The sequence below is a fragment of the Astyanax mexicanus genome, chromosome 6 (assembly GCF_023375975.1).
Source record: "Astyanax mexicanus isolate ESR-SI-001 chromosome 6, AstMex3_surface, whole genome shotgun sequence".
Classification (NCBI taxonomy): domain Eukaryota; kingdom Metazoa; phylum Chordata; class Actinopteri; order Characiformes; family Acestrorhamphidae; genus Astyanax; species Astyanax mexicanus.
Window position 1 is genome coordinate 7,683,799 of NC_064413.1, and position 13,080 is coordinate 7,696,878.

A 13,080-nucleotide genomic window follows, 5' to 3' on the forward strand; every position below is an offset into this window, starting at 1 on the left:
TCAGTCTGCTAAACACAGTAGTGTTTTAGTATATTTATCTCACTCAAAACTTCCAGAAAAACCAAACAACATTTTCTCTAACCACAGCATTTATATGTTCATGGGTGAATCCACCTTTTATATATATATATATATATATATATATATATATATATATATATATATATATATATATATATATATATATTTACCTGACAATGGGAGAGAGTTAAAGGGAGACTTGATTGTGATTCGACGTGAGAGCGCCCCCTTAAGTTCCTCTTAGAAATAACTTCCCCACTGAAAGGACTGGCAAGAGCTCCCCCTACTGTCCACGTATACACATACCATGTTTTCCATAGTAGCTAAATTCCTTATGACTCTCATAACAATAAAAACAAAACAAAAAGTCTCACTCAGATAACTTTATATAAATTATTCTCTTCCTGTGCAAGGCATGACTTTTTAGCCTTTTTAATATATTTAACATGAATGAACTAAACATCTAAACAAAATTAACCAATCAGATTTCAACCTTTTTTTAACACACACTGTATCTTTGTATGTTTTAACTCTTTTTAACCATTTTTACCCACACTGTAATTTTTTATATTATTTAACTCTTTTAACTCATGAACGTTATTATATATATATATATATATCACAAATCCCTATTTGAGTAATAATATAATCTATATTAGGACAAGAACTACTCAATTAAGTAAAGAAAAAAAATACTCAAAGAAAATAAGGTCAGTCAATCCGAAACAGTTCAAGAACTTTAAAAAGTATCCTCAGGTGTAGTTGCACAGACCCGGATCCGACACAGGAAAGGAAGAGCAAGAGTTAAGTCTTTTACACAGAATAAGTTCATTAGAGTTAACTGACACTGTATATATGAACTTTATAATATTTGTGTTGGTTTATGAACTAAAAACAGGCAAACTTCATGTCTATGTTATCGTTTTTTAAATTATTTTACACTTAAAGTGTGTGCCTTTAAGATGAATATGTTAAAAAATGTACATATAAACAAACTCTCTTTTGATTGGCTGGCCTATTTTGTGGTTTGTTAAAAAGTTACTTTGGCTAAAATGCTCTAGGTTAAATGGGTGGAGCTAAACTGCTGTAGGATGAATGGTAGAGGTAAACAGCTTTATGATGAATGAGAGTTATTAAATGGATGAAGCTAAACTGTTGTAGGCTAAATGGCTGGAGCTTAACTGCTGTACCTTTAAAGGGTGGTGCTAACTGCTAAATAGGAGGAGCTAACCTGCTGTAGGCTAAATGGGTGGGGCTAAACTGCTGTAGGCAGGGGTATAATTCTGTGTACTGAATGGAAATAGATGGAACTGTTGTTGATGATTTCAGATTAAACTGTTTATTCTGCATGGAAATGAACGTCTGAATCTTTGCTGTGGTTTAAAACAAGATAAGATGGATAAAACAAATCAAGAATCATAAGTCAGTTTTGTTTATATGAGCTCTTTAATTCCTCAGCGCAGCAGAAGCTCCAGATGGTCCGTTCTAGGCATAAGTCATTCCCGCCGATGGCTCTGTTAACTGAGAACAGCGAAACCGAAGACAAACGACAGCAGATGGGAAAAATCAGTTAAGACTTTAATTTTCTTTTGTCAACGTTTACAGTTTTTACACGGTGAGTTGTCAGAGTTGATAATTTAATCAATAAATAAACTGATAAATAAACACAGCGATGGATTTTGGATGCTTGTGAAGCCATGGTCTTTCCCATTGGCTCACAGAATATTGCAAACGGGGAATTGAATCCCCTCCCTCAGTCCTAAAGCTTACGTGTCCGTCTGCCAGCGAAAGGGGTGCTGTGATTCTCCAGCACCTTTACGCCCCCTGATCCTGAACGGCGTGCTGATTATCAAACGCACCGTCCTGTTTCTACATGACTGAGGAGATGTAATGGAGGTGAATGGTGGTGGAATACCCTATATGGGTATTGGGTTGGGTCCCAACAGCTGAGAACGTGTGGAGGTGGTGCTGCTGTGGATGATGTTGGGTGAGTTTTGAAGTGTCTTCATGGAGCATTGGAGTGCATACAGTCAGTGGCCAGAATACCATTTTTCTACCATGTATACTGATCTGTTCATTAGTTCAATAATTGAGTGGAAAAAGAGATCACAATAGGACCATCAATGAGATATGGTAAACCATACCTTAGATACATGTCTTAGTATACTCTAAAGACTTTACATTAGTTTTTTTGTAAAGAAAGAAGCTGTTTCCTCCCTTTCAATGAGCAAATGCATTGTGTTCAGCCCTACAAATTCCTTTTCTAAATCTAGCCCTTCATCAGTGGTCAGTTTCTGACCACGGATTGGCTCTCAAGGGGGTTTTTCAACAGAGCTACAGTCCTACAAAAGCTCTCAAATATGGCGGATGTTTCTGAGCTTCTTTGTTCACAAGTCTAGCTCTAGCTCAGTCTAGGCATCTCTAAAGAGATGAAGACCTGCTACCCTGCAAAGATTCAGCTTCTTTCTACCAATCCTAATACATCTCTAGGTCGTGAAGAGTTTGGTTTGGACAGTATTTGGTTTGCCAAACCAACAAACACCACACCACATCATCACCCATTAGCTCTAACTCCATGGTCAGTTTCTGACTACAGAGCTTCTGGATGTAGAGAAGCTTGAGCATCAACAGGTAAGATGTTCCAATTGATAAACTGCCTAACAATAGCTTGGGAAGATCTGTGGACCTTTCTACTTACTACCCTGAGGCACAGGTTCAGCTATTTTTTAGCCCTTCCAGGTGTAATGGGGGACAAAGGCCACCTGAAACTCTCCAATAGGTTCCTGGAACTGGAGTAACTTGAGACAGACTATAGTCACTTACTTTTCCACTGTAGAGCCGAAGGTTCTGGGCACAGATGGTAACAATTTTGATGGTTCTCAGCACAGTTAGCTAACTGTATTTGTAACCAAGAAAAAGATCAGTGGGAGGAAATAATGACTGAGAAGGCCATCACCATAGCAACATTGGACAAGCCCTGTTGCCTGCATTGGTATTACAGCGTTACCAATGTTGGACGAGCCCTGTTGCTGTCATTGCTTATTCCTTTTAATGGACATTAGTGATGTGAGATGAGTTCACCATTTAGCATTTGACTAGCTAGTTTGCTTTTTTCTGGAACTTCCAGGTCCTGATTAAGTAACATCACAAATGGAAACAGAAACCATAACAAGGCAAAGGGGTCAGCAATGGCATGAAACCATTAACAGTTTGGCCCTAAGTGGAAAAGCGGCAAATGGGTACCTTTAGTTCCACAGATCTATCTACCTTCAACTGTAGGTCTCTGGAACTGGAGCAGATCACCGTTCTAGCTAGAAGGACCCAACAAATAATTGGCAATTGTGTAGGGTTTGGTTTGTTTGGTAAATGACAAGGTATTTGACCCCCCCAACACACAACAAACACCACTCTGAAATGATTCGTCTGGGAGCTGGGAGGCATTTTGGGAATTGTAGGCTCGCGGCCAAGATGAGGAAGCAGGTGTTTCTCCTGGCGATGTAATGAAAAGCAATGTAAAGATACTTCCATTCATACGCCACGTCTCTGGAGGATCCAACGCTAAACCGAGGCCTTTTTTGGCTCGGTGCCAGGTTTAAAATGATTGAGGGTGTTCCTGAAACAAGTGCAAGTGCGGACACGTGTTGGGTACAGAAAGTGACTGTAAAGGTGTGTGAACACAAACACAAGCAAAACGAACGAACAGTAATGCAGGGAAAAGCGTATACACACACACACACACCCAGCTCACGTGAAGCCCCCCGCTGGTGCCCGCGCTCACGCTCGCCCTCCCCTGAAGCCGACGGTTCGTCTGGCTCCGGGATGAAGGCGTGCTTGCGTGCGTCCACGGGAGTAAGTAATAAAAACGCGTTTATATATATTACATAGGAAGAAGACTGTGGCTGATGCTAGTATGTGTGCACACATGCTGCAAACCTGTGCGAACAGAAGCTAAATCTGTCAATCATCTCTCTCTCTCACTTCTTTCTTTCTCTCTTTCTTTCTCTCTCTCTCCCGACGTTGCGTAGAGCAGAGGGTCAGTTTGGTCACTTCAGTAGACAGAGATGGATGGGAGTGGAAGGAAGGGATAGATGGATGGATGGATGGAAGAATGAAAGCAGCGGAGGGGTGTGGGGTGGAGGGTCACCTCTCCAGGGAGTTGCCATCTGAAGGGTGGGTAATTACCCATCAAGCTTCCAATTATACACATACACATACACACGTGTGTACGTGCACTGGCACAGCCCTTTCGTTCAGGGCTTGAAATATTCATACGAAGCCAACGTGACTCACGTTCAAGCTCAAATCCAGGAATTCAGGACCCAGATTTTTAGAATTTCAGAATTTGGGATTTAGTCTGGTAGGTAAACACACATCAGATTCAAACTTAGTTCAAACCTTTAGCTGATTGGGCCACTAGCTTCTTAGTAAGAGGTGAATGTAACTAACAGTTAGCATAAGCATTGTGCTAAGGTCAGATCTGAATGATCAAATCACAAGATCTCTTCAAATTACTTGTTATGTAGATGTTACGTCATCTCTAATATACTTTTTAACTATGTTGATGTTAGCATAGCTTAAACATATCTGGCGGCTTTCGTAGAAAGTGGTACAGCCTACTGTCTAACTTTTGGCTCAGTCATCGAAGAGGTTGCAGGTTTGACAGTATGATGGCCAGACTTCAGCATGGACATCCATATAGCTGCAAAACAGAATGAGTAGTAATGTTCTCCTCCAAGCATGTTGAGCCCCAGTGATGTTACAGTATGTTAGACATAGTGGCGCTAGCTTGAAACCTCCCATTGCTGGTACCTGTTAGCATCATGTGAATCCCCCAATGATGGGGAATCATAGTTAATGAGAGGAGCTAGCAGGTTAGGGTAAACCAATTTTATGAGTGGTTCAGTTGTTAGAGCTATAGATTAGCTATAAATCTCACAGGATTAAGGGTTCAATACTCAACCCACTTCCACTAAGCTGCCATTACAAGACTCTTAAAGACATCCCTTGGGTTTTCTAAATTGGAATTTGAGAGAATTTGAAAAGAGGAACTTAGTGATTTAGTCATTTAGACAGTTAGCACAATGCTAATTGGCTATTTGGTTTCCTATGCTTGTTAGCTCTAACTCAAAACTAAAGAAGCTAACTCCCGTACCAAACACTTAACAATTCCTGGATGATTAAATGGTTAATGTGGTGTAAAGAAGAGAATTTAAAAAAATTGTGACACTGGGGGTCTTTGAAACAGATTTTGGCAGAGAATGTTCTTGAGTTGCTTTAGCGTGGGCTAGCGACCTTCGCCGCCGCTCCACATGAGGTCAAGCACTCTGTTCAGGTCCGACTCCAGGTCGCTCTCCAGAAACGGAGCGGCTGGCGGGGTGAGGGGCTGCAGGCCGGAACTCAGGGACTCCAGCCAGTCGGCGGGGTCAAACGCTGGAGCTTCGGACCTCCTCTTTCTGGAGGAGACGCTGAGGGGTGGGGTGGTGCAGATGGGTGGAGGCGGAGGAGGGGCAGGGTTAGAGGAGCTGACAGGTGAAGGGGGGAGCTCCAGCAGTAGTGAGGAGCAGAGCGGAGACGCTGACAGGGTGGTCTCGTCTTTAGCGGCGCGTAGGATCAGCTGAAAGTGGTCAGGCGGGGGACTGTGGAACGAGCCGGAGCCGCTGGACGACTGGACGTCTGAAATAATGGAGGTGTCGTCTGAAACTAGAGAGCAATGACGGAAATGACTTTAGACTTTGTATAGCAACTTAAATGTTAAATGTTAAATAGTTTGGCCTCATCCATTTAGCCTACAGCAGTTTAGCCCCGCTCATTCATCCTACAGCAGTTTAGCTCCTCCCATTCATCCTACAGCAGTTTAGCCTTACCCATTTAGCCTATAGCAGTTTAGCTTTACCCATTCATCCTACAGCAGTTTAGCTCCACCCATTCATCCTACAGCAGTTTAGCCCCACTCATTTAGCCTACAGCAGTTTAGCTCCACCCATTCATCCTACAGCAGTTTAGCTCCACCCATTCATCCTACAGCATTTTAGCTCCAGTTTAGTTTATTAGTGTATTGTTTTATGTCATGTTATTTCACAGCAGTTCTAGCCCCACCCATTTATCATCCCCGCCCAGTTTAGCCCCACCCATTCATCCTGCAGCAGTTTAGCCTCAAATTCAGTCTACAGCAATTTAGCTCTTTCCATTCAGCATATAGCAATTTAGCTTTACCCTTTCTGCCTATAGCAGTTTAACCCCACCCATTAATCCTACAGCAGTTTAGCCCCACATTCAGTCTACAGCTACTTAGCACCACCCAATATATTAGCTCTACACATTCAGCCTACAATACTAATAAGAGAGTATAGATTTATGTAGTGTATTGTTTTATGTAATGATGTTATTTCACAGTTTGGGGACTCACCAGGGCAGCTAACAGGATCCTCCAGAATGTCGTCTATAGACTCACTTGGGTCCATCTGAGAAGACAGGGAACAATACCATTACAACAAAATGTATCATTTACTCCAAATACCACTCGAACACATCATACCAAATACATCTACTGTCCTTCTACACACACCAAAACCACACACCTGTACTTTCTGAATGGCCTCCTGCAGCAGCTCCTCCAGGCTGCGGCTCGCGGGGGGTGATGCCTGCGATGGGCTTGCTGTGATTTGGACAGGGAGCTCAAAATCCTGGCCAATAGACTCACACGGCTGACAGGAGAAGACCTGCTGATCCAATGAGGGGGGCGAGAGAGAAGAGCTGTATGTGAGTATATAAGTTTATATGTCTTTATATTATATATATACTCATAAAAATGAATACTACTAAAGGTTACCATTTAACTGCATCAAATATATAATATTATAACAAATAAAAGAATACTTAGGTTTTACTGTAATTATACTGATATACAGCTCCTCTGAGAGTGTGAGGCTTTATGGTTTATGGTTGTTATTATGGGATATATTCTGCTACAGTGTGTTTTTGCTGCATTTCTGGCAGCGACGCTGTTTTCCACAGCAGTATTCCCACCTGCGTGAAGAGCACTTCCTGGCAGTCCGTGTCCGGTTTCCCTCTGGTGCATCCTGGGTCCTGTTGCAGGAAGGGATGTAGGGAACCTCCACATGACTGCAACAGTGGAGAAGTGTGATAATGAGCTGAGAGGAAGTAATTAAATGACACTAAACTGGTTAAAAGAAGAGTTTTTGACCAGTTTCAACTATAAAGCCTATAGCAGATTAGTCACACCCATTTATAGGTTAGCAGTTTAGCCCCACCCATTTATCTTACAACAGTTTAGCCCCACCCATTTAGCATTCAGCAGTTTAGCCCCACCTATTCATCCTATAGCAGTTTAGCCCCACCCATTTAGCATTCAGCAGTTTAGCCCCACCCATTCAGCCTACAGCAGTTTAGCCCCACCCATTCATCCTACTGTAGTTTAGCCCCACCCATTCAGCCTACAGCAGTTAAGCCCCACCCATTCGTCCTACAGCAGTTAAGCCCCGTTCATTATACAGCAGTTTAGCCCCACCCATTCATCCTACAGCAGTTTAGTCCCACCCATTCATCCTACAGCAGTTTAGTCCCTTCCATTCATTATACAGCAGTTTAGCCCCACCCATTAAGCTTTCAGCAGTTTAGCCCCACCCATTCATCCTACAGTAGTTTAGCCCCACCTATTTATCATACAGCATTTAAGCCCCGCCCATTAAGCCTGCATCAGTGTAGCTCCACTAATTCAGCCTACAGCAGTTTAGCCCCACCCATTTAGCCTGCATCAGTGTAGCTCCACTAATTCAGCCTACAGCAGATTAGCCCCACCCATTTAGCCTTCAGCAGTGTAGTCCTATTCAATAAGCCTAAATTAGTGTAGCCCCACCCATTCAGCCTACAACAGTTACCTGTGGAACTGCGTCCAGTATTTTCTCTCTGGGTCTGGTCCGTATCCTCTCCCGCATCTCCAGCTCCACACTCAGCTCCTCCGCTGCCTGCTCTGACCTCCAGAGGGTGCCGGAGGGCAGTGGAGGTGAGGGGGCCTGCAGGCTTGGGCTGGAGCCCGCGGAAGAAGCAGGGGAGGTCAGGTACGCGACCCCGGCCAAGCCCTGCTCCAGCAGTCCTGAAGGTTGGATGTAGATGTGGGAGGGGCTGGTGGAAATATCCACATTAGCGACACTTAGAATGGAGGGCTGAGAGGGGTCCAGGGTGCCCTCCATTGGGCAAAGAGGGGTAGGGGTTAGCTGGGGGCGGGGCATTTGGAAAGGGCGAAGTCTCTCCAAGAGGGCGGGTTTGGTGCCGGAGACAGGGAGCCCTCGTTTGCGTAGCTGCTGTCGGAGTTCGGACACCTAGGACAAAAAGACACATGCCGTATTATACTATAGTACAATATTAATTAATCATTTATTAATAAAGACATTTTTAATATTTCTTTCACTTTGTTCAAAGAACCAGTTCCAGAGCATGATGCTCCCACCACCATGCTAAACATCTTGAAAACTCATCTGACTTGCCGACTGTAACAATGGGGTTCTTTCAGCTTTCAGTTCAGTTCAGGCCTGTTCCTTAAGTTCCTAAAGAATCTTAAGTTGTTTCTAACTGTCTGAACTGATGTTTACTGGGGGAGATTTCAAGGCAAAATGGTCTCCCTCCTAAAAAAATTACTAAAATGTCCTACATATCTTGTAGATGTCATGCAAAAAACATATATTTCTAAAATGGGAACCTAAGTGGAGAAGAATTTCCCTACTTTTAATAAAAAAAAAAATTATTTCATTTTATCATGAAATTCCGATGTAATATAAAGGATAACTGCCAAATTCACATACAGTGCCCTCCATAATTATTGGCACCCCTGGTTAAGATGTGTTCTTTAGCTTCTCATAAATTGAGTTTTGTTCAAAATAATATAGGACCACGATGGAAAAAAAGAGTAAAATACAACCTTTAACTCAAGTGAATGTATTCAGTAGGAAAAAAATCCCACATTAAGAAATAATTATTTAACATCAAATCATGTGTGCCACAATTATTAGCACCCCTGATGTTAATACTTTGTACAACCCCCTTTTGCCAACAAAACAGCACCTAATCTTCTCCTGTAATGTTTCACAAGATGGGAGAATACAGAAAGAGGGATCTTTGACCATTCCTCTTTGCACATTCTCTCTAAATCATCCAACGACCTGGGTCCTCTCCTCTGCACTCTCCTCTTCAGCTCACCCCACAGGTTTTCAATGGGGTTGAGGTCTGGGGACTGAGATGGCCATGGGAGGAGCTTGATTCTGTGTGCGGTGAACCATTTCTGTGTAGATTTGGCAACATGTTTAGGGTCATTATCTTGCTGAAAGACCCAGTGACGACCCATCTTCAGCTTTCGGGCAGAAGCCACCAGATTTTGTTTTAAAATGTCCTGGTATTTTAGAGCATTCATGATGCCATGCACCCTAACAAGGTTCCCAGGGCCTTTAGAAGAGAAACAGGCCCACAGCATCACTGATCCCCCGCCGTATTTCACAGTGGGCATGAGGTGCTTTTCTGCATACTCAGCTCTTGTGTTACGCCAGACCCACTTAGAGCATTTGTTGCCAAAAAGCTCTATCTTTGTTTCATCTGACCAAAGCACACGGTCCCAGTTGAAGTCCCAGTACCGCTTAGCAAACTCCAAACGTTTGCGTTTATGATTGTGAGTGAGAAATGGTTTCTTCCGTGCATGCCTCCCAAACAGCTTGTTGGCATGTAGATAGCGCCTGATGGTTGTTTTGGAGACTTTGTGACCCCAAGAAGCTACCATTTGTAACAATTCTGTAACAGTGAGCTTTGGAGAACTTTTTATTTACTTTTTATCCTCCTCACTGTGCGTGGTGGCAAAATAAACTTGCGTCCTCGTCCAGGCTTGTTTACCACTGTTCCAGTTGTTTTAAACTTCTTAATAATTCCTCTGACAGTAGATATGGACAGGTGTAGGCGAGTAGCGATTTTCTTGTAGCCATTGCCTGACTTGTGAAGGTCAACACACATCTGCCTCACTTGAATGGTATGTTCCTTTGTCTTTCCCATGTTGAAGATAAATGGCCTCTGTGTCACGTCATATTTATACCCCAGGGAAACAGGAAGTTGTGAATTACTAATTAAATGTTCCTCTGATCAACTTCGTAAACTACTGTAGAAGTGACAGAAATACTTTTATTAAATTTATTTCCTAAGAATTGTTAGGGGTGCCAATAATTGTGGAACAGGTGATTTTATGAAGAATAATTATTTCTTAGTCAGGGATTTTATTTCCCCCTTAAAATTTACTTGAGTTAAAGGTTGGACTTTACTTTTTTTTCCCATCGTGGTCCTATATTATTTTGAACAAAACTCAATTTATGAGAAGCTAAAGAACACATCTTAACCAGGGGTGCCAATAATTATGGAGGGCACTGTATGTATATATATATATACATATATATATATATATATATGTATATATATAAGATGTACAGTTTATAAAGGATAACATAATAAGATTCTTACCGTAAGGTCGTCAAGGTTTGGGGGAAGTAGTTCCGGCTTGTGGTTGGGACTTGTTTCTGAGAGGGAGGGGTTTGTTGCTGGGGGAATGGGCTGAGGGCAGCTTTGCGGCACAGCACCAGTAAAGCTCACTAACTGGTTCTCACTGCTGATTGGATAAAACATGTGGATATCAGTAATTTTCCTATGTTTCCTATGGTTATGATCCTATGTATCTAAAATAATTAGTACATATTACGAAACAATATCTTAATGACAATCATATGTAATAAATAAAAGGGAATAAGATTTCTAAAAATACATATAATAGTACAGCAAAGAGACTCCCTGAACAAAGCATGCCACAATGCTCATTGCTATCTTACTCCTCGCTAACAGTCTATTTTCATGCCTTCCCTCTGCGTCTTTTTAATAGCATCAGAGCTTGTAAACATATTTACGCTAATGGTGGTCTCAAAGTAATGTGTGTTTAGGTACAGTACATTTATAGTGTATCGCTATCTTGGCAGCGGAAAACACAGGTGCACAACTGACTGAATACGACCTAGACAGACGGCAACAATCAGATGTCTATTGCCAGTTGCCAAATATTACATAAAATAAAAATAAAAACGCACAGGTTAGTTTCCTTTGCTAAGTCCTTTGTTTTGGACACGTCCAGGATGTTGCACCATTAAAACAGCAATCTGACAAAGTCAGAGTATGTGTTTCAAGTATGTGTTGATGGCTCGTCTATAGATCTAGAGACTCTAAGGGTTAACAGGCTCTTGAGTATCAGTTCATAATTCAGGGTTTCAGTACAGCAGTGTAATACGCTTGTTCACCTGGTTGCCACAGTGAGCTGCTGCTGCTGGTTGAGAATCTGCAGCTGCAGGAAGACCTGCTGCTGCTGTAGGAGGCGGGAGTAGGCAGGGTCGACGGGCTGAGCCTGGCCGGTGCTGTTCTTTTGAGAGTTATTCCCAGATCCGCCTCCCGACCCGCCCCTCTGGTCTGGGGGAATGTACTGGTGGTACTTCAGCTTCCTCATTTTAGGCTTGCATTCGCGCGTTTTGCGTGGGCGTGGTGGGCGGGGCGAGGACAAAGACCCACCCAGGATGGAATGATTGGGCGGGGTCAAGGGTTGAGCTGTCTGAGAGAAGCATATTTAAGCATATTTAGTCAAATCAGGCAGAGATGAGTCAGATTTAGTACGGAAAGCAGTGCATAGGTAAAATAACTGGATTGTCAGTTTTAATTTATTTAAGGAAATTGTATGAAATCAGTTACACAAGTGTCTCTATTCCAAATAATAAAGGAACTCTAATGCTTTAAAACAGTGCATGCATTCAGGCATTTTATGACCTTTTGACCGAAACCTTCCCCGCTGTTCATGCGTGTTCCTACCTTTGGCAGCAGTGGCGTTGTCTGGGAGGACATATACATCCCTTTGGGCCTCCCAGTCATTGCTATGGAGTTTGACCCTGCCACCGTCATGGTCACTGGCTGACTCATGCCCTCAGCTGCTGGGAACAATGCGAGACTGCACTGCTGCTGAAAGGAACGAATATCAGGTAAAAAAAGAGGTTTAAATCTGAGATTGAATTTTCTTTATTAATGCCAGTGTGGAAGATGGTATATTAATTTTCCAAAAAGCATCTAAAATCAGGTAAACCATATTGCCAATACCATTGATCTCCCATCCAAATCAGTGAATTCATGTGTGTTCCAATCACTTCCATGACCATAGGCTAGAATGCCACCGTGATAGATAGTTCAGTTGTGAGCACGAAAAAAAAAGCAAGGACAGCGGATGCTGAGAATGCTGAGCATAGTGCGCAAAAGTTAACTAACTTTCCGCAGAGTCAATCACAATGGAGCTTCATTCCATGGCTGAGCAGCTCCATCCAAGCCTTCCATCCAAATCTCTAGGCACAATGCACAGCTTCGAATGCAGTGGTGTAAAGCATGCCGCCACTGGACTCTACAGCTGTAGACACATGTTGCCAATCCAATAGACGAGTCTGGGTTTGGCGCTTACCAGGAGAACGGTACTTGTCTGACTGTATTGTGCCATGTGTAAAGTTTGGTAGAGGGGGGATTATGTGGTTGGGTTGTTTTTCAGTTTTTTAGAACTGGGCTCAGACCCTTACTTACAGTGAAAAGAACTCTTAATGAGATTTTAGCGCCTCAGACAATTTTTTATGCTCCAACTTTGTGGGAACAGTTTGGGGACAAGGGGTTCTTGTTTCAACATGACTGCACACTAGTGAACAAAGCAAGGTCCATAAAGACATGGATGAAAGAGTTTTGTGTGGAATCTAACCAGGCCTTCTCATCCAACATCAGTGTCTGACCTCACAAATTCTTCTGACCTCACTTCTGGAACAATCCAATAAACACACTCCTAAACCTTGTGAAAAGCCAGAAGAGATGAAGCTAGTATTGATATTGAAGAAGCTGTAGCAGTATTAAAACCCTACGAATTAAGAATGGGATGTCACTTAGCGTTTTATATATATATATATATATATATATATATATATATATATATATATATATATATATAAAAAACGC

The 13,080-nt window shown here is 42.4% G+C and overlaps 1 protein-coding gene across 4 annotated transcripts in view; it reads right to left on the reverse strand.

Annotated features, from left to right (window-relative positions):
• Window positions 1-1,578: 1,578 nt before the first annotated feature.
• Window positions 1,579-13,080, reverse strand: part of si:dkeyp-69b9.3 (myocardin) — a 35,153-nt gene continuing 23,651 nt past the window's right edge. Inside the window, exons 8-15 of one of the 4 annotated variants that reach the window (XM_049480399.1) lie at window positions 11,911-12,057; window positions 11,352-11,656; window positions 10,531-10,672; window positions 7,920-8,360; window positions 7,048-7,143; window positions 6,600-6,743; window positions 6,428-6,482; window positions 1,579-5,721 (exon numbers count right to left, since the gene is read on the reverse strand). In XM_049480399.1, the coding sequence (XP_049336356.1) occupies window positions 5,306-5,721; window positions 6,428-6,482; window positions 6,600-6,743; window positions 7,048-7,143; window positions 7,920-8,360; window positions 10,531-10,672; window positions 11,352-11,656; window positions 11,911-12,057 (1,746 nt within the window). In that variant the 3' untranslated portion in view covers window positions 1,579-5,305. Of the gene's footprint in view, window positions 5,722-6,427; window positions 6,483-6,599; window positions 6,744-7,047; window positions 7,144-7,919; window positions 8,361-10,530; window positions 10,676-11,351; window positions 11,657-11,910; window positions 12,058-13,080 lie in introns of all 4 variants that reach the window. The other 3 variants (XM_007256465.3, XM_049480398.1, XM_049480397.1) reach the window with 3 other exon arrangements.